This window comes from Geotrypetes seraphini, chromosome 1 (assembly GCF_902459505.1).
Source record: "Geotrypetes seraphini chromosome 1, aGeoSer1.1, whole genome shotgun sequence".
Classification (NCBI taxonomy): domain Eukaryota; kingdom Metazoa; phylum Chordata; class Amphibia; order Gymnophiona; family Dermophiidae; genus Geotrypetes; species Geotrypetes seraphini.
This window is the reverse complement of record NC_047084.1, coordinates 360,285,414-360,309,612: the sequence shown is the minus strand read 5'-3', so window position 1 is coordinate 360,309,612 and position 24,199 is coordinate 360,285,414. Positions and strand designations below refer to the sequence as shown.

The 24,199-nt window shown below is 45.5% G+C and overlaps 1 protein-coding gene across 4 annotated transcripts in view; it reads right to left on the bottom strand.

The window, feature by feature from the left end:
- The window catches only part of UBA6 (ubiquitin like modifier activating enzyme 6), a 328,373-nt gene that overhangs the window by 146,788 nt on the left and 157,386 nt on the right, over window positions 1-24,199 (bottom strand). For all 4 annotated transcript variants that reach the window (XM_033914779.1, XM_033914755.1, XM_033914773.1 and 1 more), the window contains 2 exons: window positions 14,424-14,502; window positions 3,614-3,694 (listed from right to left, as the gene is read on the bottom strand). In XM_033914779.1, coding sequence (XP_033770670.1) covers window positions 3,614-3,694; window positions 14,424-14,502 — 160 coding nt within the window. The remainder of the gene's footprint in view (window positions 1-3,613; window positions 3,695-14,423; window positions 14,503-24,199) is intronic.

The window sequence follows — 24,199 nt, the reverse complement described above, 5'->3', positions numbered from 1 at the left end:
GGATGAATGATAATATGCCCTCTATTTGCGGGAAATATTCCTTTAATTAGCATGCCAGATAGCCAGAGGTAAAGATCTGTCATGAACTTGTTAGATGCTTTGGACATGAGAGTAGGTGGACAGTAGTGCTGCCCGATTTCCGATTCGAATTGATTCACCGCCTATAGATTGATTGCTGTTGCTTTGGAGTGGGGTTACGCGTGACACGAATTGTATCCGAGGTGCGAGAGTGGGTGTTGCTCTCGCCTTCTCCCTTCAGAGAGAGCTGGTAAGTGATTGGTGGGCAGTCGTGCGGGCGCGTTAGTGCTCCCACTTCCTATGGTGGCTCACGGCTAGTGAGGGAAATGGTGGGCGAGTGAAGGTTTGGCCCCCTAGCTGAATGTTGTGCGCAGCTCCTGGTGATAAAAACCGCTAGCACGGTTTAGTAGAAGGGGCCTAGTCTAGAAACGTTTCTGCATTGTTCCACCCCCCCCCCCCCCGCCCCCGCCAGAGCTGGTGTTAGACTGCGAGCATAAGCTAGGATTTAACAGAGAGGAAAAGTCTTTTTTGTTTACACCACAGTGCAAGTGTGGGTAGGAGAAGGCAAATGGGGTGAAGAGGCTATAAAATAAATTCACTAGGATGTTTGGAAAAAACACACAACAAAACACCACCCAATTGGGCAGGAAAATCAAATTGAAAAATCGATTCAATAGGCTGAATCGAATCGAAATTTTTTTTTCCTGAATCGGGCAGCACTAGTGGACAGGGATCAACTGGTGAGTATGTTTGGATGTATTTTTTAAATAAATAATTAAATTGAGACCAGGCTGGAACGATAAAAGTATTCCAGGTCATGTCTGCTCAAGATGCAGGAATTCTTAAGTTCAATATATTGATTAGGTCAGTAGCGTGGCTTGCATTAAGGGAGGCTCTAGTTTATATTTTTTATTGAAAATGGTGGGCGAGGGCATCAGCAGAAGGAAAGATGTTGTTGGAGAGATTAGTTAGGGATGAGACAACACTCAGGTTGTTAACTAGTCTAAATAGCTCCTTTGGATTAAGGCCGTCCTGATTTATACAAGAGGAGTATAATTTTTTACATTTCTCTTTCAGTAGGATCTTGTATTCTCTAGATTTTCTCACCATTCTAGTTTAGCATTTTCTCCTTTTTTCTTGGTCTAAGCTCGTTCTAGGCGGTGTACTTGGTGTTTCAGAGTAGCTCTTTATCAAACCATTTGTCAGATTTTCTCAAGCGTTTGTGTTTGAGTTGTTTGGGAGCGAGGTAGTTTACGATGGAGACACCAAAAGAATCCCAATCGGCATAAAAGTCTTCTGGTTGATGGTCAGCAAATTTGGAGTCATAGCTTGTCGAGAAGGCAGCCTCATCTATTGGTCCTCTGGATAATGAGGCGGTTGGAGGGGAGGTATCTTTGATGCTAGATTTGAGCCAGTTGAGATTGAATTTGTATATGTAATGGTCTAACAGTATGATTGATGCCATTTGCCATCTGATGAGTATATTGGAGGGTTTTGAGGGTCTTTGGAAGTGGCGGCGATCAGGTCTAGATGATGGCCTTTTACATGTGTAGAACAGAAGGTTGGACCGGTCCAAGGGAATCTATACTGGGGTTAGCAGTTTTTATGCATCACCCAAGTCCCTGCAGAACAGTGCATTGAGCTGTACCAGAAGGAAAGCACCTGCACCTCTGGCATATCTGCCAGTACCATTGGTGCTGCACTTGCCTCGAAGAGGGTGATCTTAATACGGATGCCTTGTATAAGGATCTGCAACGTTTGGGAGCTCATACAGATCAAGAAGCGTTACATTATTGTTGGAGACAGGAATTGCACATTCCTTGGATCTTGTTGCTCTGATTCAGAGAATTCCTGGCTTCTCTGTGTGTCAATTTCGGGTCCTCCACCAAGGATATTTCACGCGCAGTCAACTATATTATGCGGGCTATGCTGAATCTCCCCTTCGTCAGAAGAGCGCTTTGCAGCCACATTCTTTTTCTCATGCTTTTTGGGGCTGCCCTAAGATTAAGTCTTTTTGGAGAAGGCTCTTGGTTTATGTGGAAACCCTCTTGGCTCATCCTGTACTGCTGTCGGCAGCAGGTCTGTTGCTAGATAAATATGAAGCCTTCGGCTTCCACAGTGGGGTCAACGTCAGTTTCTTTGAAAGGTTAAGGCCCTGGAAAAGAGAGTGATCCTTGTGGCTTGCCTCATCCCATCATACCTGGTTTGCCTCCTACCTCTCCCATCATGTTCATTCTGCTTCCCCTTAATATCTCTTCTCTCTCCTTATACACCTCCCAGAGACCTCTGTTTCAAGTTTAATCGAAATTTGATGAATCGCTTATACATAAAATACTAAGCGATGTACATTAAAATCCAAATTTGAATGTACGATAAAATACAAAATAATGATAACAAATAAAATACTAAGCGAATTACTATATGTTTCTCAGATAAGCTGCTCTTAGCTGTACCCTTCTCCTCCACTGCCAATTCCTTTCATCTACCATGTTTCCCTGAAAATAAAAGTGTCTTATATTAATTTTAGGTCCAAAAAACACAATAGGTCTTATTTTTGGGGTATGTACATGATCTCTCCCTTCCTCTCCTTCACCCCAATTCTTCCTCTTTCCTTTTCCTCCCCCACATGGTACAGCATCTTTCCTCCCCTCCCTCGTGCAGCAGGACCCTTGCCCAGCTTCTATTCTTCCCTCCCTCCCATTCCTCGTGCAGCAGGACCCTTGCCCAGCTTCTATCCTTCCCTCCCTCCCATTCCTCGTGCAGCAGGACCTTTGCCCAGCTTCTATCCTTCCCTCCCTCCCATTCCTCGTGCAGCAGGACCCTTGCCCAGCTTCCCTTCCCTCCCTCCCATCCCTCATGCAGCAGGACCTTTGCCCAGCTTCCCTTCCCTCCCATCCCTTGTGCAGCAGAAACCTTGCGCAAGCACCTACCTCTTCAGCCAAACCCCCATCCTTCCCTCCCTCCAATCCGAACCCTGTCGACCGTGAGCGAGCCCTACATACCTCCCTAAGCAGCATCGGGCCGGCAGCACTCTAAACAGGCAGACAAGGCCGAAACAGCCTGTTTAGAGTGCTGCCGGCCCAACACTGCTTAGGGAGGTATGTATTTTCAGGGAAACACGGTAGCTGCCCCCTATGCCTGAAATAAACTACCTCAGTTTGTCCGCCAAACCCCTTCCCTTGTTTAACAGCATACTGAAAACCCACCTTTTTGATATAGCCTTCAATCCATAACCCTACTTTCCACTGCCCACCAACCTTGCCAGTAGATTAACCATCCCCTTAATTGTATTCATGGCATCTTGTCTGTCTTGTCTATTTAGACTGTAAGTTCCTTTGAGCAGAGACTATCTTCTATGTGACTCTGTACAGCGCTTTGTACGTCTGGTAGCACTACAAAAATAATTAATATTAGTGGCAGTAGCAGGTTCATTCCTATCATGGTACATACAAAACTGATATTTTTTTGAGTTACTACCCCAAGAGAAAATAAAGTTGCAGGGTAGCTTGGGACTACCTCAAATCCCTTTTCATTTTATTAGACTGAGTTATGAATAAGCAGTAGCTGCTGTTGAAACCTACTCGAAGCATTTTACCTTGCCTTTCTCTGGGCCTATGCCAACACCAAGGAGTGCAAAATTTTTTAACATTTCACAGCCTATGGCTCCACATCCAACCTAAAAGAAAATAAGAAAAATGAAAGAATTATGAAAATATATACACTAAAACAGAGCCTTGACATTTTTATTTCCTTGAATACATTTGAATGAAATGTTGAAGGATAACTTCTTAAACATAAAACTTTGTTGAGCCTTCTGTTGTGCATTAATGAAAAAAGTGGATTAAACCATAGACCTATTAGAAAACACAAACTAAGCCTGCTAGAAAGCATGTTAATTGAAATTTCAAAAAGGATTGCCTAAAAAGACAATTTTTAAACTTCAAACAGTTTGCAGGGTTGGGGTTTTATTTGGGGTTTTTTTGGTTGTTTTTTTTTTGGGGGGGGGAGTTACCATTAAATCTTCCCCTACACACATACTTGAAAACTGACTAGGAAAATATATGAACACTAGTGTTTAAGCCCGTTACATTAACAGATGCTAGAATATATGTCTGTGTCTGTCTTTCTTTCTGTGTCTCTCCCTGCCCCTGTCTCTCTCTTCCTTTCTTTTTGTTTTTCTCCCTCCCGCTCCTTCTTTCTTTCTGGTTCTCTCTCTGGCACCCTGTCTGTCTGTCTTTCTTTCTTTCTGTCTCTCTCCCTGCCTGCTGTCTTTCTGTGTCTGTCCTTCGTTCTAATGCGCTGCCTGCCTGCCTGTCTTTCTATCTCTCCATGGCCCCCTTCTGTCTCCCCTCCCCCAAAGCAAACCAAGATTGCTCCCAGGCCTCCTTTCCCTCTCCGTCCCCTCCACTTCCCTGTGCACCAGCAGTAGCATTTCCCTCCCACCCTTCCCTGTGCAGCAGCATTTCCCCCCACACACACACACCACCCTGTGCAGCAGCAGCAGCATTTCCCGGCCTTCCCTGTGCAGAAGCAGCATTTCCCACACACACACACACACTTCCCTGTGCAGTAGCAATAGCATTTCCCGGCCTTCCCTGTGCAGAAGCAGCATTTCCCCCCCCACACACACACTTCCCTGTGCAGCAGCAGCAGCATTTCCCACACACACACTTCCCTGTGCAGCAGCAGCATTTCCCGGCCTTTCCTGTGCAGCAGCAGCATTTCCCAGCCTTCCCTGTGCAGCAGCAGCAGCATTTCCCAGCCTTCCCTGTGCAGCAGCAGCCGCCGCGTTTAAATTCAGAGAAAAGCGCTGCACCGCACTACCACTGGCTTCGGCGTCTTCTATCCACTGCGGCCAACCCTAGCGGAAACAGGAAGTAGCCAGAGAGGGTGGGCCGCAATGGACAGAAGACGGCGAGGCCAGCGTTAGTGCAGTGCAGCGCTTTTCTCTGAATTTAAACGCGGGTGAGCCGGCGAGAAGGAGGAGGCTTTTGCGGTGGTGGTTTAAGCGGTGAGTGAGGGCGGGAGAGGGGGAATCGCTGACTGTGCTGTGTTTCTCCGCTTTCCGATTTGTCTGGCCGCCGCATATGCACTCCTGCTGGCCACGGACCTACTGATCACAGATCAGAGATCACGGAAGCACGCAGGTAAGTGCGCATGTGCGGCTAGGGTTTTATTATATAGGATAAACATGCACCTATATGGTAAAATTACACAGATACTTACAAATGCAGAAGTCTGCATTTCAGTGCAATCCCTTCCCCCAGCAATATTTAAATCTCTCCGCAGATAACATACATGTTATTAAATTCATACGTTTAGTCACAGACAAGGTAGTCAGTTTTCAAAAAATATTTCCAAGTAGAAATGCCTGAAAACTACCCCTCAGAAAGATTACCCCATTTAATCGCTAACAAGCTCTGACATCATAAAGCACAGTTACTTAATAGAAACATAGAAATTGACGGCAGAAAAGGGCCATAGCCCATCGAGTCTGCCCATATCAATGATTCACTCCCTGATTCTTACTCTCCTAGAGATCTCACATGAATATCCCATTTTCTCTTGAAATCTAACACGCTGCTGGCCTCAATCACCCGCTGAGGCAGCTCGTTCCAATGATCGACCACCCTTTCGGTGAAGAAGTACTTCCTAGCATCACCCCGAAATTTCCCTCCCCTGATTTTCAGCGAGTGTCCTCTGGTTACCGAGGGCCCTGTAAGACTGAAGATATCATCTTTCACCTCTATACGCCCAGTAATATACTTAAAGGTCTCAATCATGTCCCCTCTCTCTCTTCGTTCCTCCAGTGAGTACATCCGCAGTTTTTTTAACCTTTCTTCATACGTGAGATCCTTGAGCCCCAAGACCATCTTGGTAGCCATTCGCTGAACCGACTCAATTCTCAACACATCTTTTCGGTTGTGTGGTCTCCAGAATTGAACACAATATTCGAGATGAGGTCTCACCATGGATCTGTACAGTGGCATTATGACTTCAGGTTTTCTGCTGACAAAACCCCTACGGATACAGCCTATCATTTGTCTTGCCTTGGACGAAGCCTTCTCTACTTGATTGGCAGCCTTCATGTCGTCGCTAATGATCACTCCTAAATCACGTTCCACCGTGGTCCTGGACAAGGTTTCACCATTTAGTGTGTAAGTTCTGTGTGGATTTTTTTTGCCTAGGTGCATTACTTTACATTTTTTAGCATTGAAGCCTAGCTGCCAAGTTGATGACCACTGTTCAAGCTGTTTTAGGTCCTGCGTCATAAAGTCAGGCACACTGCTTTTGCTAACTATGTTGCATAGTTTGGCATCGTCGGCAAACAGTGATACTTTTCCTCTAAGTCCTAGGGTCAAATCTCCTATGAATAAATTGAATAGAATCGGCCCTAAGACGGAGCCCTGAGGTACTCCACTCATCACTGCTGAAGTTTTGGAGGGGGTACCGTTTACCATCACCCTTTGAAGCCTACCATCTAGCCAATCCCTTACCCATGTAGTGAATGTATCCCCTAATCCCATCGATTTTAGTTTGTTCAACAGCCTGCGGTGTGGGACGCTATCAAAAGCTTTGCTGAAGTCCAAATATATCACGTCAAGGGACTCACCGGCATCCAGATGACTGGTCACCCAATCAAAGAAGTCAATCAGATTAGATTGGCAGGACCTTCCCCTGGTAAATCCGTGTTGATGTGGATCACGTAAATTTTCTTCATCTAGAATTTTGTCAAGTTCCTGTTTGATCAGTGTTTCCATGAGTTTGCACACTATGGATGTAAGACTCACCGGTCTATAATTTCCTGTCTCTGTTCTGCAGCCCTTTTTGTGGAGTGGAATTACGTTAGCTGTTTTCCAGTCTAGGGGTACTTTTCCCGTGCGCATGGAAAGATTGAAGAGTACGGATAGTGGTTCAGCCAGAACTTCACTCAGCTCTCTGAGTACCCTGGGGTGTAGATTGTCTGGCCCCATGGCTTTGTCTACTTTGAGTCTTGAAAGTTCGTTGTAGACGCTACTTGGTGTAAACTCGTAATCACGAAACAGGTCATTTTGGCTGTCTCTTATTTGCAGTTGTGGACCATTTCCCGGTGCTTCACAGGTGAATACTGAGCAGAAGTATTTGTTTAGCAGTTCTGCCTTGGTAGTATCAGATTCTGCGTAGTTTCCATCTGATTGCCTAAGGCGTTCTATTCCATTTTTGTTTCTCTTCCTGTCGCTAATGTATCTAAAGAAGGATTTGTCCCCTTTTTTAATGTTCCGTGCTAGATCTTCCTCTGTTTGAAGTTTGGCTTCCCTGACTGCCTTTTTGACAGCCTTAGATCTGGCCAGATAGTCTTCTTTTGCCTCCCTTTTCCCAAGATGTTTATAGGTGATAAATGTTTCTTTTTTCATTTTAATGAGGTCCGAAAGTTCCTTGTTAAACCATTGTGGTTTTTTGTTTCTCCGGCGTTTGCTTACCGTAACAGTTGTTATCCAGGGACAGCAGGCAGCTATTCTCAACCTGTGGGTGACGTCATCCACGGAGGCCGGATGTGGACAGCCTCGCAAGCAGACTTGCTTGTACAAAACTTTGAAGATTCGAGTCTGCCGCACCGCGCATGTGCGAGTGCCTTCTTGCCCAGCACAAGGCGCGTCTCCTCAGTTCAGATAGCTGAGGTGGGTTGTGAGAATAGCTGCCTGCTGTCCCTGGATAATAATTGTTACGGTAAGTAACTGTGCTTTATCCCAGGACAAGTAGGAAGCCTATTCTCACATGTGGGTGACCTCCAAGCTAGCCAGAATGGGATGGTGGGAGAGTTGGCAACTTAGGAGAATAAATTTTATAATACTCTCTGGCCAAAATGGCCATCCCGTCTAGAGCAGTGGTTCCCAACCCTGTCCTGGAGGAACACCAGGCCAATTGGGTTTTCAGGCTAGCCCTAATGAATATGCATGAAGCAAATTTGCATGCCTATCACTTCCATCATATGCAAATCTCTCTCATGCATATTCATTAGGGCTAGCCTGAAAACCCGATTGGCCTGGTGTTCCTCCAGGACAGGGTTGGGAATCACTGGTCTAGAGAAAACATTCAGGCAATAATGAGAGGTGAAAGTATGAGCTAAGGACTAGATGGCAGCTTTGCAAATTTCCTCAATAGGAGTGGATCTGAGGAAAGCTACTGAAGCCGCCATGGCTCTGACTTTGTTGGCTGTGACTCGACTCTGTAGATGCAGTCCAGCCTGGGCATAGCAGAAAGAGATACAAGCAGCCATCCAGTTGGAGATGGTTCGCTTAGAAATTGGATGTCCCAACTTGTTTGGATCGAAAGAGACAAAAATTTGAGGAGCTGATCAGTGTGGTTTGGTGCGTTCCAAGTAGAAGGCCAAAGTTTACAGTCCAGGCTATGAAGAGCTCATTCTCCAGGATGAGAATCAGGCTTTGGAAAAAATACTGGAGGTACAATGGATTGATTGAGATGAAATTCTGAAACCACTTTTGGATGAGTACGGAGGACCACCTTGTCATGATGGAAAACTGTGAAACGTGGATCAGCAACTAAAGCTTGCAGCTCACTGACTCTTCAAGCAGATGTGAGGGCAATGAGAAACGCAACTTTTCAAGTGAGATATTTGAGATGAGCTGAAGCTATTGGTTCAAAAAGAGGCTTCATCAATTGAGCAAGGACAGCATTGAGATCCCAAATGGAGGCAGTTTGAGAGAAGGTTTGACATTGAAAAGTCCTTTCATAAATTTGGAAACCATTGGATGAGCGGAGAGGGGTTTCCCTTCAAGAGGCTGATGGAAAGCAGAAATTGCACTGAGATGGACTCAAATGGATGTAGACTTGAGGCCAGAGGTAGACAAGTGCAAAAGATAATCCAAGACAGAAGCCAAGGAGGTATCTCAAGGCTCCATGTTATGAGAGATGCACCACGTAGAAAATCTAGTCCATTTTTGGTGGTAGCATTGCTTAGTGGCAGGCTTTTTGGAAGCCTCTAAAATGTCTCTCCCAGATTGAGAAAACTGAAAAGGAGTTATGTTGAGAGGTACTAAGCTGTCAAGTGCAGAGACTGCAGGTTGGGATGAAGTAGAGATCCTTGACTCTGTGTAAGCAGAGATGGAAAAACTGGTAGAAGGTGGCTCCCTGCTACGGAGTTGAAATAGAAGGGAGTACCAAGGTTGCCTGGGCCACCGAGGAGCTATGAGAATCATGGTGGCATGACAAGAGTCTTGAGAATGAGAGGGAAGAGGTTTGTCCATTCCAACAGAAAAGCATCTGCATCGAGGCGATGAGGAGAGTATATCCTGGAGTAGAACTGAGGCAGTTTGTGGTTGTGGGGAGATGCAAAGAGATCTATCTGAGGAGTTCCCCACTGAGAAAAAATGTGATGAAGAGGCGAGGAATTGAGTGTCCATGCGTGAGGTTGCAGAAGACGACTCAACTTGTCCGCCAGACAATTTTTCTCTCCTTCAATATAGACTGCTTTCAGGAAGGTGTTGTGTAGGATTGCCCAGTCCCAAACCTTCAGAGCTTCTTGACAAAGAGGGAGAGATCCCGTTCCTCCCTGTTTGTTGACATAGTACATGGTGACTTGATTGTCGGGCTGAATGAGGACTACCTGGTTGTGAAAAAGATGTTGAAAAGCTTTGAGAGCATTGAAGATCACTCTGAGTTCCAACAATTGATATGACAGAGACGATCCGTGCTAGACCAGTGGCCTTGAGTAAGGAGCCCGTAGAGATGATCCCCTCAAGTTAGGTCGAGGAATCTGTCATGAGGACCTTCTGATGAGGGGGTGTCTGAAACAGTAAACCGCTGGAGAGATTGGAAGAGAGCATCCACCAGCGGAAAGACTGTCTCAACAAAGAAGTGACTGTAATGTGTCAACAAAGTGGTTCACAAGCCTGCGTCCACTGAGATGCTAGGGTCCAGAGGAATTCTGAGGTGAAGTCTGGCAAAAGGAGTCATGTGAACGGTCGAGGCCATGTGACCGAGTAGTACCATCATGTGTCTCGCTGAGAGTGAAGAAAGGAAAGACACTTTGTGACACAGCTGAAGAAGAGCATCCGCTGCTGAGGAAGGAATGCTCTGAGCTGGATAGTGTCCAGGATAGCTCCGATGAACTATAGATTCTGAGAGAGCTGAAGGTGGGATTTGGGAAAGTTGATTTTGAATCCCAAGCTCTGTAGAAACCACGCAGTCCATTGGGTCGCTACAATAACCCCCTAAGATGAGCCAATTGTACAGGTAGGGGACTACCTGAAGACCATGGTTCCTTAGGGCTGCTGCTACCACCACTAGGCACTTGGTGAAAACTCTGGGAGATGATGTTAGGCCAAAGGTTAGAACTCTGTATTGAAAATGCAGATTCCCCACCCAAAATCTGAGTTACTGACGGGAGGCTGGATGAATGGGGATGCGAGTGTAAGCCTCCTTGAGATCTAGAGAGCATAACCAATTGTTCTGATCTAGAAGGGGATAAAGGGATGCCAGGGACAGCATACAAAATTTTTCTTTGACTAAAAATTTGTTGAGAGCCCTGAGATCCAGAATGAGTCGCAGATCGCTTGTCTTCTTCGGAACTAGGAAGTAACGGGAGTAAAAACCCCTGCTCTGCTGTTCCAATGGAACTTCCTCGATGACACGGAGATGAAACAGAGCTTGAGCTTCCTGAAGAAGAAGGGCGGTCTGGGATGGATTGGAAGGATACTATCTTGTAGGAAGCTCTGGTGGAATCTGAGAGAAATGAAGGGAGTATCCTTCCCTGATTATTGTCAACACCCAGAGATCGGATGTAATGGTTTCCCATCGATGGTAAAAATGATGGAGATAACCCCCTATGGGGGGAAGGGAGGACAGTGGCAGAACGATGGAGGTTATGCTCTGTGTGAGAAAGTCAAAAAGGCTGAGCAGCCTTAGATGCAGCAAAAGACTGAGGTGTTTCTGTTGCTGTTGTTTCTTGGCGGGTGCTTGAGTATAAGGAGCCGCACTTGGAGGATAACGCCTCTGGAAAGTTGGAAGAGGTCGAGAAGGCTTTGCAGGAGCTGGCTTAGGCTTTGGTCTGACAATTGAAGCAAAATATTTTTCATGCTCAGACAACTTCTTGGTGGCGGCCTCTATGGATTCATCAAAGAGGTCATTGCCCTCACAAGGAATATTAGCCAGACAATCCTGAAGATTAGGGTCCATTTCAATGGTGCGAAGCCAGGCCAGGCGGCAGATCGCCACTGAGAAAGCAGTAACCCTGGAAGAAAGTTCAAAAGCATCGTAAGATTACATTACATTATATTAGAGATTTCTATTCCGCCATTACTTTGCGGTTCAAGGCGGATTACAAAAGAAGATCTCTGGTCATTTCCAGAGAGGGTAAAAGAGGGTCAGGTTGATTTGAGGGTCAGGAAGAAGATGGGGGAAGGAAGGTACTCGTGGTGTTAAGACTGTTTCAGGGATTTCTTGAAGAGTATAGTCTTTATTTCTTTTTTGAACGTCTTGTAGTCTGTGGTTGTTATCCCTAGATTGGAGATTTAGTTGTCTAGTTTTGCTGCTTGAGTGGCTAGGAGGCCGTCATATAGATGACTGGAGAAGATGTAGTTGGAGTTGCGCCAAGGTAGCACCGAGCTCCAGAAACTCCACATGTCTATCCAAATTCTTCATAAAACTTGGAAGATGGTCAATCAAAAACTTCAAATAAGTCGTGAAGATGAAATTGTAATTTAGGACTCTAGAGGCCATCATGGAATTCTGATAAAGGCGATGGCCAAACTTGTCCATGGTCTTGACCTCTCTTCCAGGAGGTACTGTGGGATAGACTTTGAAAGGATGGATCCTCTTTAATGAAGATTTCACAAGAAGGGATTGGTGAGATAACTGTGAATTCTCAAATCCCTTGCAATGTAGTGTTCTATACCTTAATTCCAATTTACCTGGAACAGCAGGTATAGCATAAGGAGTCTCTAGATTTCTTTTGAAAGTTTTAGACAAAAGCCTATTAAGAGGAAGCTTGAGGGACTCCACAGGAGGCTGAGGCAGATGCATTTCCTCTAAATACTCCTTAGAATATTTAGAACCAGTGTCCAATTTAATTTACAGGTCGTCAGCCATTTGACGAAGAAAGGAGGAAAAAGATAATTGGTCTGCCAGAGCCAGGCCTCGAGAAGGACTCAATGACCTCGAGGCGCCTCGAATGGAGAAGGAAGGCGAAGCCGCTCTAGAGTACTGGTAACCCAAAGAATACACAGACTTGGAGGAGGCACTGGAATCAGCTGAGTCCTCGGGGTCTGGAAGCAGAGACCTCGGCCTTGAAGAGCTGGAAGGTCTGGATTGAGGCCTAAACGAGGAAGGATTTTCTGCGGAAGAAGACCTGCGCCTTGATGGATGCCTCGATGAGGGTCTCGATCTTGACAAGAGTGCTGCCTGGAAGTAGGTCTCGGTTGAGATCAAGGAGAGTTCGCCCTATGCCTGGAAATGGGCAGTGCCGCTGGTGAATGAATAGGGCTAGAAGCTGTAGATCGAAACCCCATAGACTCAGTGGTTTGGATCTAGGAATCTCGAAGCACTTCCAAAGACTTGGCTCCTTGTATGGAGTGTGAAGATTCCAGACTAGACACTTGCAAAGACTTGACTCCTTGCATAGAGTGTGTAGACTCAGCTCAAGGCATAGGCAGGGATTCGAACTCACGGGAGACTGCTGATTGCCTGGGCTAGACTGCAGGAAACAGAGTCGAGGCAGGAATGTATTTGGTCAGTAACTGAACAAATTTCTGTTCTAACATGGTCTGGAGAGAAGCCTGCAATTGTGGATCTGAGTCTGAAACTGGACCACTTGCTGAGGCTAAAGGCTCCGAGGTGGCAGTAAAAGCATGCTTTGGCTTAGACTGATGCTTGGATAACTTGAGGACCACTGCAGGAACTTTCTACTTAGGTATCTGACCTGAGGGAAGCTCAGGGGAAGATAAAGCAGGTATACTCAAGGCCAAAGACGATCCAAACAAGGAAGGTCTGATTAGACTCGAGGTCGGAGTCGTGAAAGGACCCTCGGCTGAAGTCTGGACCGAGTCAGGACCCGAGGTCGAAGGTGTAGCCGAATAGTCCATCCTGAACAGCTTTTCCATTTGAACTTGATGACGATTAAGGGCTCGAGGTTGAAGAGTAGCACAGCGCGGGCACGACTTCAAACTATGGTCATGTCCGAGACACTTAAGACACCAGCGGTGAGGGTCCATGAGGGAAATTGCACGCTGGCACTGGCTACGCTTCTTGAAGCCCGTTACTGGCTGGGACATAGAAGGGAAGATAGCTGCTGCGAAATCGAAGCCCGCAGGTGAGCGACCTGCCCCGCCAGTCAGTTGACAAAAAAATAAAGGTTTTTTTAATTAAACAAAAAATAAAGAAATGAACACAGTGATTCGTGAAATAACTAACACAAACCGCGGTGAAAAGAAGGCATGAAGCAACGAAGTTCCACGAAGAGCGTCAAAGACAGAATTCTTGGCTCCGCGGAAAACTGAGATCTGAGCAGACTCGCCCTGTGCTGGGCGGGAAAGCATTCACGCATGCGCGGTGCGTCAGACTCGAAACTTCTATGTTTCTCCAAGCAAATCTGCCCGCATCTGGGCTCCGTGGATGACGTCACCCACATGTGAGAAGAGGCTGCCTGCTTGTCCTGGGATAACTACAATATTTTCGAAAGGAAAGAACAAATAAGGATAAAACAAAAGGTAAGGGTGGACACAGCAGATTTTCTGAGCAGAAAGTCTGGTCAGAAGAAAATTCTACTATTTGTTTAAAAGAGAACATAGGTTCTTCACCCCCTAAACTGTATCGTTCCCTCGGGTTTTTGCAGTCCAAATGTATGACCTTGCATTTCTTAGCATTAAATTTTAACTGCCAAATTTCAGACCATTCTTCAAGCTTCGCCAGGTCTTTTTTCATGTTATTCAAGCCATCCAGCATGTCTACTCTATTGCAGATTTTGGTATCATCCGCAAAAAGGCAAATCTTACCCGACAACCCTTCAGCAATATCATTTACAAAAATGTTAAAAAGAACAGGCCCAAGAACAGAACCTTGAGGCACACCACTGGTAACATCCCTTTCCTCAGTGATCTCCATTAATCACTACCTTCTGTCACCTTCCACTCAACCAGTTCCTGACCCAGCATGTTTTAAGGTATCTAAAAGCTTATAATCTAGAGAAATTATTACTAAGAAAAGTATGTCCCATTTATTATCTTACTCATCAGCATTAAAGGACTTTAGCTTACAGCAAATAACTTGTTAAATGAGTTTAATTAATGCTGTCCAAATGGCATTAATCAGACAAATGCCAAACTAGAAATTTGAAAGCATTTCATAATCATTAATCCAGCCATTTATATCATACTGTGTGAGAGATTACTTACAGGATGGACCATACTTACTAAGAAAACATTTAAATGGTGCAGCTTTTGACACAGAGCGTCTCCAATGCATGCTCTGAGGGCATCATATCTGTCTCCTCTGACAAAAAAAACAAACAGATAAAAGTAAATAAAATGAAACTTTCAGGGAGTGGGTAAAGGAATAAAATACAATCTTAGCTATAAAATACATTCAAAATCACCAGTTTATGATTAGTACTAGTGCAGGACTTAAAACCCAGGCTTCAAGTTGCCAAGGCACCTAAACAAACAAAAACATTTGTGCCTAAGGTTTGCAGGTTGAGCCCAAACACCTCTCCTACTTCTTTCCTTCCCACCCTCCACAACTTTTCCAAACCTGTCTTCTTCACTGGCTACAGCAGCCATACACTCAAGTTGTCTGAAGTCAGCCCCCCCGAGCTGTTTCTCTGTTGCGGCCCCGAGCAAACAAGAAGTTGCATCGGTGGGAATAGAGAGAGTCACAACAGAGGAACAGCTCAGGGTTGGCTGCAGATAGCTTTTGTGTATGGTTGCTGCAGCCGGTGAAAAAGACAGGTTTGGAAGTTCCACGGTGGGGAAGGAAAGAAGCAGGAGAGGGGTTAGAATGAGGGGGGCAGAGAGAAGAACCAGGAAAGATGCTGGATCCATAGGAGGGAGAGCAAGAGAGAGAGAGTTGCTGGATTGATGAGGGAAAATTGCTGGATCTCCAAAGGGGAGAGATGCACAGAGTTGGAACACATGCTGCACTGGGTATTTGGTGGGGGTGAGAGAGAATAGAAGGGAAAGAGAGAGATAGGATGGGAGGACAAAAGTGAAGTGGAAAAACAACTGTCCAAGCTGAAAGGAGCAATAAAAATGGCTACTGACCTTTATGTGAGGAAAATAAATAAAAGCAAGAGAAAAAGGAAACCGATATGGTTCTCCAAACTAGTGGCAGAGAAAATAAAAGGCAAAAGAATTGGCATTCGTGAAATCTAATCTGAATTACTGTATCAAACTTTTCCAAAATAGGTTAATTTTAGTATTTATACACGGTTTATAGTCTAAGCCATTTACATTCAGGTACTGAAGTATTTCTATCTGTCCCGGTGGGCTCACAATCTAATGTACCTGGGGCAATGGAGCATTAAGTGACTTGCCCAGGGTCACAAGGAGCAGCGATGCTTGAACCTGCAACCTCAGGGTGCTGAGGCTGCAGCCCTAACCACTAGGCCACTCCTCCATTCCAAAATGATTTACAAGTGAAGATGCTCAGGAGGACAGAACAGGACTACTGGATGAAACTGAAAGAAGCCACGATATGGCTGGTGAAAGTGCAAATGGAAGAGCAAATAGCTAGAAATGTAAGAAAGGGAGTAAAAAAAAAATTTTCAGTTATATTAGTGAAAGGAGGCAGAAAATCCTGGAAAAGAATCGTTATTGCCTGGCAAAGTTATAAGTGAGAATGGAGTGGATACTGCGCTGTTCATGGAAAAAAGTGTTTATAAGCAACTTGAAAACCTGAAGGTGGAAAAAGTCATAGAACTGGATGGGATCTATCCCAAGATACTGAGGGAGCTCAGAGAGGTTCAGGCGGGACCTCTTAAAGATTTGTTCAATAAATCCTTGGAGACAGGAGCGGTTCCGTGGAATTGGAGAAGAGCAGATGTGGTCCCTCTTCACAAAAGTGGTCCCAGAGATGAAGCAGATAATGGAAGCATTGCTGAAGGAAAGGATAGTGAATTTCTTATAATCTCATGGATTACAAGATCAAAGGCAACATGGTTTTACCAAACGTAAATGGTGCCAAACAAATCTGAATGAATTCTTTGACTTCACGACTAGAGAAATGGATTGAGGATGTGCACTAGATGCAATTTACTTAGATTTCAGCAAAGCTTTTGACACGGGTCCTCATAGACAGATCTTGAATAAACTTGACATACTGAAGTTAGGACTCAAAGTGGTGAACTGCTTGACATTCAGATGTCAGAAGGTGGTGGTTAATGGAATTCACTCAAAAAAGGTGAGTAGTGGAATGCCTTAAGGTTCTACTAAATAAAGCATATAATATAATCCTAAGGCTCTCTATACTAGTCTAATATATTCCTAGTAGCTTAATAAGATTTAATTAATCAACTCAATAATTAAGATGCAGACAGTAGTCCAGTAGACAATACGATGAAACTTTCTGTTCAATGTGCGTCATCATCCAAAAAAGCAAACAAGATTCTAGGATTTTTTTTTTTTTTAAGGGATGGTTAGCAAGACTAAGAAGGTTATAATGCCCCCGTATCGCTCCATGGTGCGACCTCATCTGTAGTACTGCATTCAATATAGAGAGTTGCGCGGGGACAGAAATCCCACCCGTCCCCACCCGTCCCCGCCAAAGTCCCACCCGTCCCCACCCGTCCCCGTGAGGAATCCCTCCGTCCCCACCCGTCCCCGCGAGGAATCCCTCCGTCCCCACCCGTCCCCGCGAGGAATCCCCTCCGTCCCCACCCGTCCCCGCGAGGAATCCCCTCCGTCCCCGCCCGTTCCCGCGAGGAATCCCCTCCGTCCCCGCCCGTCCCCGCGAGGAATCCCCCTACATCCCCACCTGTCCCTATAAACTACAGAAATAGTTATTTCATTTAATTATGCTACTGAATTAAAGGCTCTGGTAGAAACCCATTTAAAAATAAGCAAAAAGACTTTATTAATTTGGAAATATTAATTGGGAAGAATACATACTTTGTAAACGGGTTTCTACCAGAGCCTCTAATGTTTATAAATTTTTATCAACACAACTAATATACTACTTTATCCTTAAGCAAAAAAAAAAAAAAAAAAAAAATTTTTCCTACCTTTATTGCCTGGTTTCTGCTTTCCTCATGTTCTCATTCAGTTCCTTCCATCCACTGTCTCTCTTCCTTCTGCGTCTTCCATTTGCTCTGTTACTGTGCCTCTCCCTTTCTCCCCCCTCCCAAATTGGTCTGGCACCCATCTTTTTCCCTCCACTCCCCCCATAGTCTGGCACCTCTGTCTTCTTCCCTGCCAGCGTCTTCTTCCCATTCCCTCTTCCCCATTTCCTTTCAGTGTCCTTCTCCCCCACCATCTTTCCCATGTCCTTTCAGGCAGCATCCTTCTCCCCTCTCTGCCTTCCCCATGTCCTTTCAGCGGCCTTCTCCCCCCTCTGTCTTCCCCATGTCCTTTCAGTGGCATTCTCCACCCCTTTGTCTTCCCCAGTGCTTTCAGGGTCCTTCCCCCCCCCTTCCTCCCGTTTACCCCATGTCCTTTCAGCGTTCTTTTCCACCCCTTTGTCTTCCCCAGTACTTTCAGCGGCCTTCTCCCCCCTTAAGCGTCTTTTCTTCTCCACTCCACCTTTCCTCCCTCCCTGCCTCCACCTTTGTGGCGCTTTTGCACCCGACCGACAACAGAACAGGCCCGGTCGGACAAATCTCCCTGTCCTGTAGCCGCGATCTAAATTACCTTCTTACAGCAGCTGGAGTAGTGAAGCTGCTGTAAGAGGTAATTTAGATTCGTGGCTACAGGGCAGGGAGGTTTGTCGGCCGGGCCTGTTGTCGGTCGATCGGGGGACCTGACCGGCTGTGCACATTCTTCGGGGCGGACCGCTCCCTCCCCCCTCTTTCGTTCGCCATTGCCTTCTTCCTACCTGCCCTGCCGCAGCCGCACACAGCCGACCGGAAGTCTTCCTGATGTCAGCGCTGACGTCGGAGGAAGGGAGGGCTTTGCTTAAGCCCTCCCTCCGACGTCAGCACTGACATCGGGAAGATTTCCGTTCGGATGTGTGCTGCGACAGGGCAGGTAAGGAGAAGGAGACTACCCTCGCGGCTCGACCAACCCCGCTGCGATCCAACCCCGCAGGAACCCCGCTACCCTCGGAGGCGCCCCCACGGGATCCCCGCGACCCTAGGGGGCGTCCCCACGGGATCCCCGCGACCCTAGGGGGCGTCCCCACGGGATCCCCGTGACCCAAAGGGGGAACCCGCGGGATCCCCGCGGGTCCCGCGGGATTCCCGTCATCCCCGTTCCCGTGCAGCTCTCTAATTCAATACTGGTCTCCTTATCTCAAGAAAGATATAGTGGCCCTAGAAAAAGTTCAAATAAGAGTGACCAAGATGATAAAGTGGATAGAACTCCTCTCCTATGAGGAAAGACTAAAAAGGTTAGGGCTCTTCAGCTTGGAAGAGATGGCTGAGGCGAGATATGATTGAGTGATTCTGAGTGATGTAGAAAGGGAACAAGTGAATTGATTTTTTTACTCCATCAAAATTTACAAAGACTAGGAGGGGATATTCGAAGATGTACTTTTAAAACCAATAGGAGGAAATATTTTTTCACTCTGAGAATAGTTAAGCTCTGAAAGCATTGCCAGGTTGCCAGCGTTGCCAAGTTGTGGTAAGAGCAGTTAATGTAGCTGGTTTTAAGAACAGTTTGGACAATTTCCTAGAGGAAAAGTCCATAGTCTGTTATTGAGAAAGACATGGGGCACTGTTTGCCCTGGATCGGTAGCATGGAATGTTGCAAAATTTGGATTTTTTGCTAGGTACTAGTAACCTGAATTGGCCACCATGAGAGCGGGCTACTGGGCTAGATGGACCATTGGTCTGACCCAGTAAAGCTGTTCTTATGTTCTTGTGTGAGTGACATTGCCAAAGGGTTAGGTGGTTTGTCTTTTTGTGGAAGACACCAAAATTTGTAACAGAGTAGATAGGAGTGGAAGGAGTGGAAAATATGAAAAAGGATCTGCAAAAAGTTAGAAGAATGGTGTAACGTCTGGCAACTAAAATTCAACACAAAGAACTGCAGAGTGATGTATTTAGGGAGTAGGAATCTGAGGGGTGAGAGGCTGACTGAAGGGGAAAGAGACCTTGGGGCGACAGTGTCTGAGGACATGAAGGTGAAAAAAAACAGTGTGACAAGGTGGTGCTGTAGCCTGAAGAATGCTGGGCTATATCTAGAAGCATGTGTTGATGCCACATGAGTATTGTGTTCAGTTCTGGAGGCCCTATTTGGCAAAAATATATAAAAGCAGTCCAGAGGAAGGCGACAAAAATGATAGGGGGTTTGTGCCAAAAGATGTACGAGAAGAGACTGAAAGACCTGAATATGGGAGATATGATACAGACATTTAAATACTTGAAAGGTATTATAGTAATATAGAACCAAATCTTTTCCAGAGAAGGGAATATGGTAAAACTAGAGGACATAAATTGAGGTTGTAGGGTGGTAAATTTAGGAGTAATGTTAGGTGGATGCCTGGAATGCCCTCCCGAGGGAGATGGTAGAGAGAAAACTGACAGAATTCAAAAAAGCATGGGATGAACAAAGAAGATCTATAATTAGAAAATGAATTGTATAATTTTTTTTTATTATAAATCTTTATTGAAAAACATTTTTTATATAAAAAGAAACACACACACAATCAATGAAGGTACAATCATTCTAGGGATATCCAAATTACATCATTTTCACATTTCTAAAACAAATATTAATTTTAAACCTCTCATAGGTCTAAGCAATCTGAGCTAAATAGAGCACTAATCGTTGTTATTAATATCTACTAGATTTCAATATTCATTCATTCAACATTGTATTTAACATATCAAGACTCCACAGATTCCGACCTCTTCTGAAAACCCATTATTTGATTTCTGCAAATAGCTGTTAATTGACTAAGATAATATGCATGCCATATACCCTGAATAATCTGAGGCATAGAGGGAATATTAGCAGATGTCCATGTTCTTGCTATTTCCCATTTAACAACCCCTGTAGATATACATACCACCTTAAATGCATTCTTTTGAGAATATCTGCCTGCTGTCCCTGGATAACACATGTTACGTTAAGTAACTGTGCTTTATCCCAGGACAAGCAGGCAGCATATTCTCACATGTGGGTGACCTCCAAGCTAACCAAAATGGGATCGTGGGAGTGTTGGCAATTTAGGGGAATAAATTTTGTAAAACTGCCTGGCCAAAATGGCCATCTCGTCCGGAAAAAGAATCCAGACAATAATGAGAGGTGAAGGTATGAACCGAGGACCAAGTGGCAGCTTTGCAAATTTCCTCAATAGGAGTGGATCTAAGGAAAGCTACTGATGCCACCATGTCTCTGACTTTGTGGGTTGTGACTCGACCCTGTAGATGCAGTCCAGCCTAGGCATAGCAGAAAGATATGCAAGCAGCCATCCAGTTGAAGATGGTGCACTTGGAAATTAGATGTCCCAACTTGTTTGGATCAAAGGAGACAAGAAGTTGAGGAGCAGATGTGTGGCTTAGTGCGTTGCAAGTAGAAAGCCAAAGCACGTTTACAGTCCAGAGTATGAAGAGCTGTTTCTCCAGAATGAGAATGAGGCTTTAGAAAAAAAAACACTGGAAGTACAATGGATTGTTGAGATGAAATTCTGAAACCACTTTAGGTACAAAGCTATGCCGGGCAATCAGATCACAGAAGGATAGCGAAGAACTCCAGAGCAACTTGTGTCAGTTAGAGAAATGGGCAGAGAAATAGCAGATGAAGTTTAATGTGGAAAAGTGCAAAGTAATGCATTTAGGCAGAAAGAACAAGGAACACGAATATAGAATGTGAGGAGCAACTCTGGGTAAGAGTGAACAAGAAAAGGACCTGGGCATGCTGACAGATAGGTCCCTGAAACCATCGGCACAATGTGCGGTGGCGGCAAAGAAAGCAAATAGAATGTTAGGCATGATAAAGAAGGGAATCACGAGTAGATCGGAGAGGGTTATAATGCTGCTTTATAGAGCAATGGTCAGACCACACTTGGAAGGATATAAAACTGCTGGAGAGGTGGGTCCGCTACCAAAGCTTGTAGCTCACTGACTCTGCGAGCAGACGTGAGAGCAATGAGAGACTACTTTCCAAGTGAGATATTTGAGATGAGCTGAAACCATTGGTTCAAAAGGAAGCTTCATCAATTGAGCAAGAACAACATTGAGATCCCAAACCACTGGAGGTGGTTTGAGAAGTGGCTTGATATTGAAAAGTCCTTTCATAAATCTGGAAACCACAGGATGAGCAGAAAGGGGTTTCCCTTCAATAGGATGATGAAAAGCAGGAAGTGCACTGAGATGGACTCAAATGGATGTGGATTTGAGGCCTGAGTGAGATAAATGCAAGAGGTAATCCAAAACTGAAGACAAGGAGGCTGCTTGTGATGAATGGTGCACCAAGCAGAAAACTTAGTCCATTTCTGGTTGTAACATTGCCTAGTGGTAGGCTTTCTAGAATCCTCTAAAATGTCCTTGACAGATTGTGAAACCTGTAGAGTGGCAGTTAGGTTGAGAGGTACCAAGCTTTCAGGTGTAGAGACTGCAGGTTGGGATGAAACAGAGATCCTTGGCTCTGTATAAGCAGAGAGGGAAAAACTAGTAGAAGTAGTGGCTACCTGCTGCTGAGTTGAAGTAGAAGGGAGAACCACGGTTGTCTGGGCCACCGAGGAGCTATTAGAATCATGGTGGCAGGTTCGTGTTTGAGTTTGATGAGTGGAAATGGAGGAAATGCATACAGAAACTGATTTGTCCATTCAAGAAGAAAAGCATCTGCCTCAAGGTGATGAGGAGAGTATATCTTGGAGCAAAATTGAGGCAATTTGTTGTTGTGGGGAGACGCAAACAAATCTTTCTTAAGAGTCCCCCACTGAGAAAAAATGTGATGGAGAAGCAAGGAATTGAGTGTCCATTCGTGAGGTTGTATAAGACGACTCAATTTGTCCGCAGACAGTTTTTCTCTCCTTGAATATAGACTGCTTTTAGAAAGGTGTGATGACATATTGCCCAATTCCACACCTTTTGAGCTTCCTGGTAGAGAGGGAGAGATCCTGTGCCTCCCTGCTTGTTGACGTAGTACATGGCAGCTTGATTGCCTGTCCGAATGAGGACTACTTATCATGGAGAAGATGCTGAAAAGCATTGACAACATTGAAGATCGCTATAATTTCCAACAGATTTATGCAACGCTGAACCAATGGCTTTGAGTACGGAGACCATCAAGTTGAGCCCCCCAAGCGTAGGTCAAGGAATCTGTCGTTAGGGCCTTCTAATGAGGGGGCGTTTGAAACAGTAAACCTCTGGAGAGTTTGGAAGAGAGCATCCACCAGTGCAGAGACTGTCTCAATGAAGGAGTCACTGTAATGTGTTGAGAGAATAGGTCGAAAGCCTACGCCCATTGAGATGCCAGGGTCCACTGAGGAATTCTGAAGTGAAGTCTGGCAAAAGGAGTCACGTGAACTGTAGAGGCCATGTGACCTAGGAGAACCATCATGTGCCTCGCTGAAATTGAAGTGAGGGATGACACTTTGTGACAAAGTTGAATGAGAGCATCCTGACGCTGTTGAGGAAGGAATGCTCTGAGTTGCACAGTATCCAGTACAGCTCTGAGGAACTGTAGAGTCTGAGAGGGCTGTAGTTGGGATTTTGGGAAGTTGATTTCAAATCCTAAGCTTTGGAGGAACCAAGTAGTCCATTGGGTCGCTACAATAGACCCCCCTGAAATGTTGAACCTTTGATGAGCCAATCGTCCAGGTACAGGAAAACCTGAAGACCATGGTTTCGCAGAGCTGTTGCTACCACAACTAGGCACTTGGTGAAGACTCTGGGAGATGATGCCGAAGGGTAGCCTCTGTACTGAAAATGATGATTTCTCTCCCGAAATCTGAGGAACTTGCAAGAGGTTAGATGAATGGGAATGCGAGTATAAGCCTTTTTGAGATCCAGAGAGCATAACCAATCATTCTGATCTAGAAAGGAATAGAAGGATGCCAGAGACAGCATCTGAAATTTTTCTTTGACAAGAAAAGCAATGTTACTTACCGTAACAGTTGTTATCCAGGGACAGCAGGCAGCTATTCTCACTAGTGGGTGATGTCATCCGACAGAGCCCCGATACGGACATCTTGCAAGCATGTCTTGCTTGAAGAAACTCAGAAGTTTCGAGATGCCCGCACCGCGCATGCGCCAGTGCCTTCCCGCCCGATGTACCGGGCGTGTCTCCTCAGTTCAGGTAGCTAGCCTGAGAAGCCAACCCAGGGGAGGTGGGTGGGACGTGAGAATAGTTGCCTGCTGTCCCTGGATAACAACTAGTAACATTGCTTTATCCCAGGACAAGCAGGCAGGTATTCTCACTAGTGGGTGACCTCCAAGCTAACCCCAATGGGATGGTGGGAGAGTTTGCAACTTAAGAGAACAAATTTTGTAACACTGTTTGGCCAAACAGTCCATCCCGTCTGGAGAAAGTATCCAGACAATAATGAGAGGTAAATGTATGAACCGAGGACCAAGTGGCAGCCTTACAAATTTCCTCAATCGGTGTCGATCTGAGGAAGGCTACAGAGGCTGCCATTGCTCTGACCATATGGGCTGTGACCTTACAGGGAAGGGATAATCCAGCCTGGGCATAGCAGGAAGAGATACAAGCCGCCATCCAGTTAGAGATGGTGCGCTTCGATACAGGTCGTCCCAACTTGTTTGGATCAAAGGAGACGAAAAGTTGAGGAGCAGTTCTGTGTGGCTTTGTGCGATCCAAGTAGAAAGCTAGAGCACGTTTACAGTCCAGAGTGTGCAAAGCAGATTCCCCAGGATGAGAATGAGGCTTTGGAAAGAACACTGGAAGCACGATGGATTGGTTGATGTGAAATTCAGAGACCACTTTAGGCAAGAATTTTGGATGAGTACGAAGGACCACCTTGTCATGATGGAATACAGTGAACGGTGGATCCGCCACTAGGGCCTGAAGCTCGCTGACCCGGCGAGCTGACGTGAGGGCCACCAGGAAAACCACCTTCCAGGTGAGAT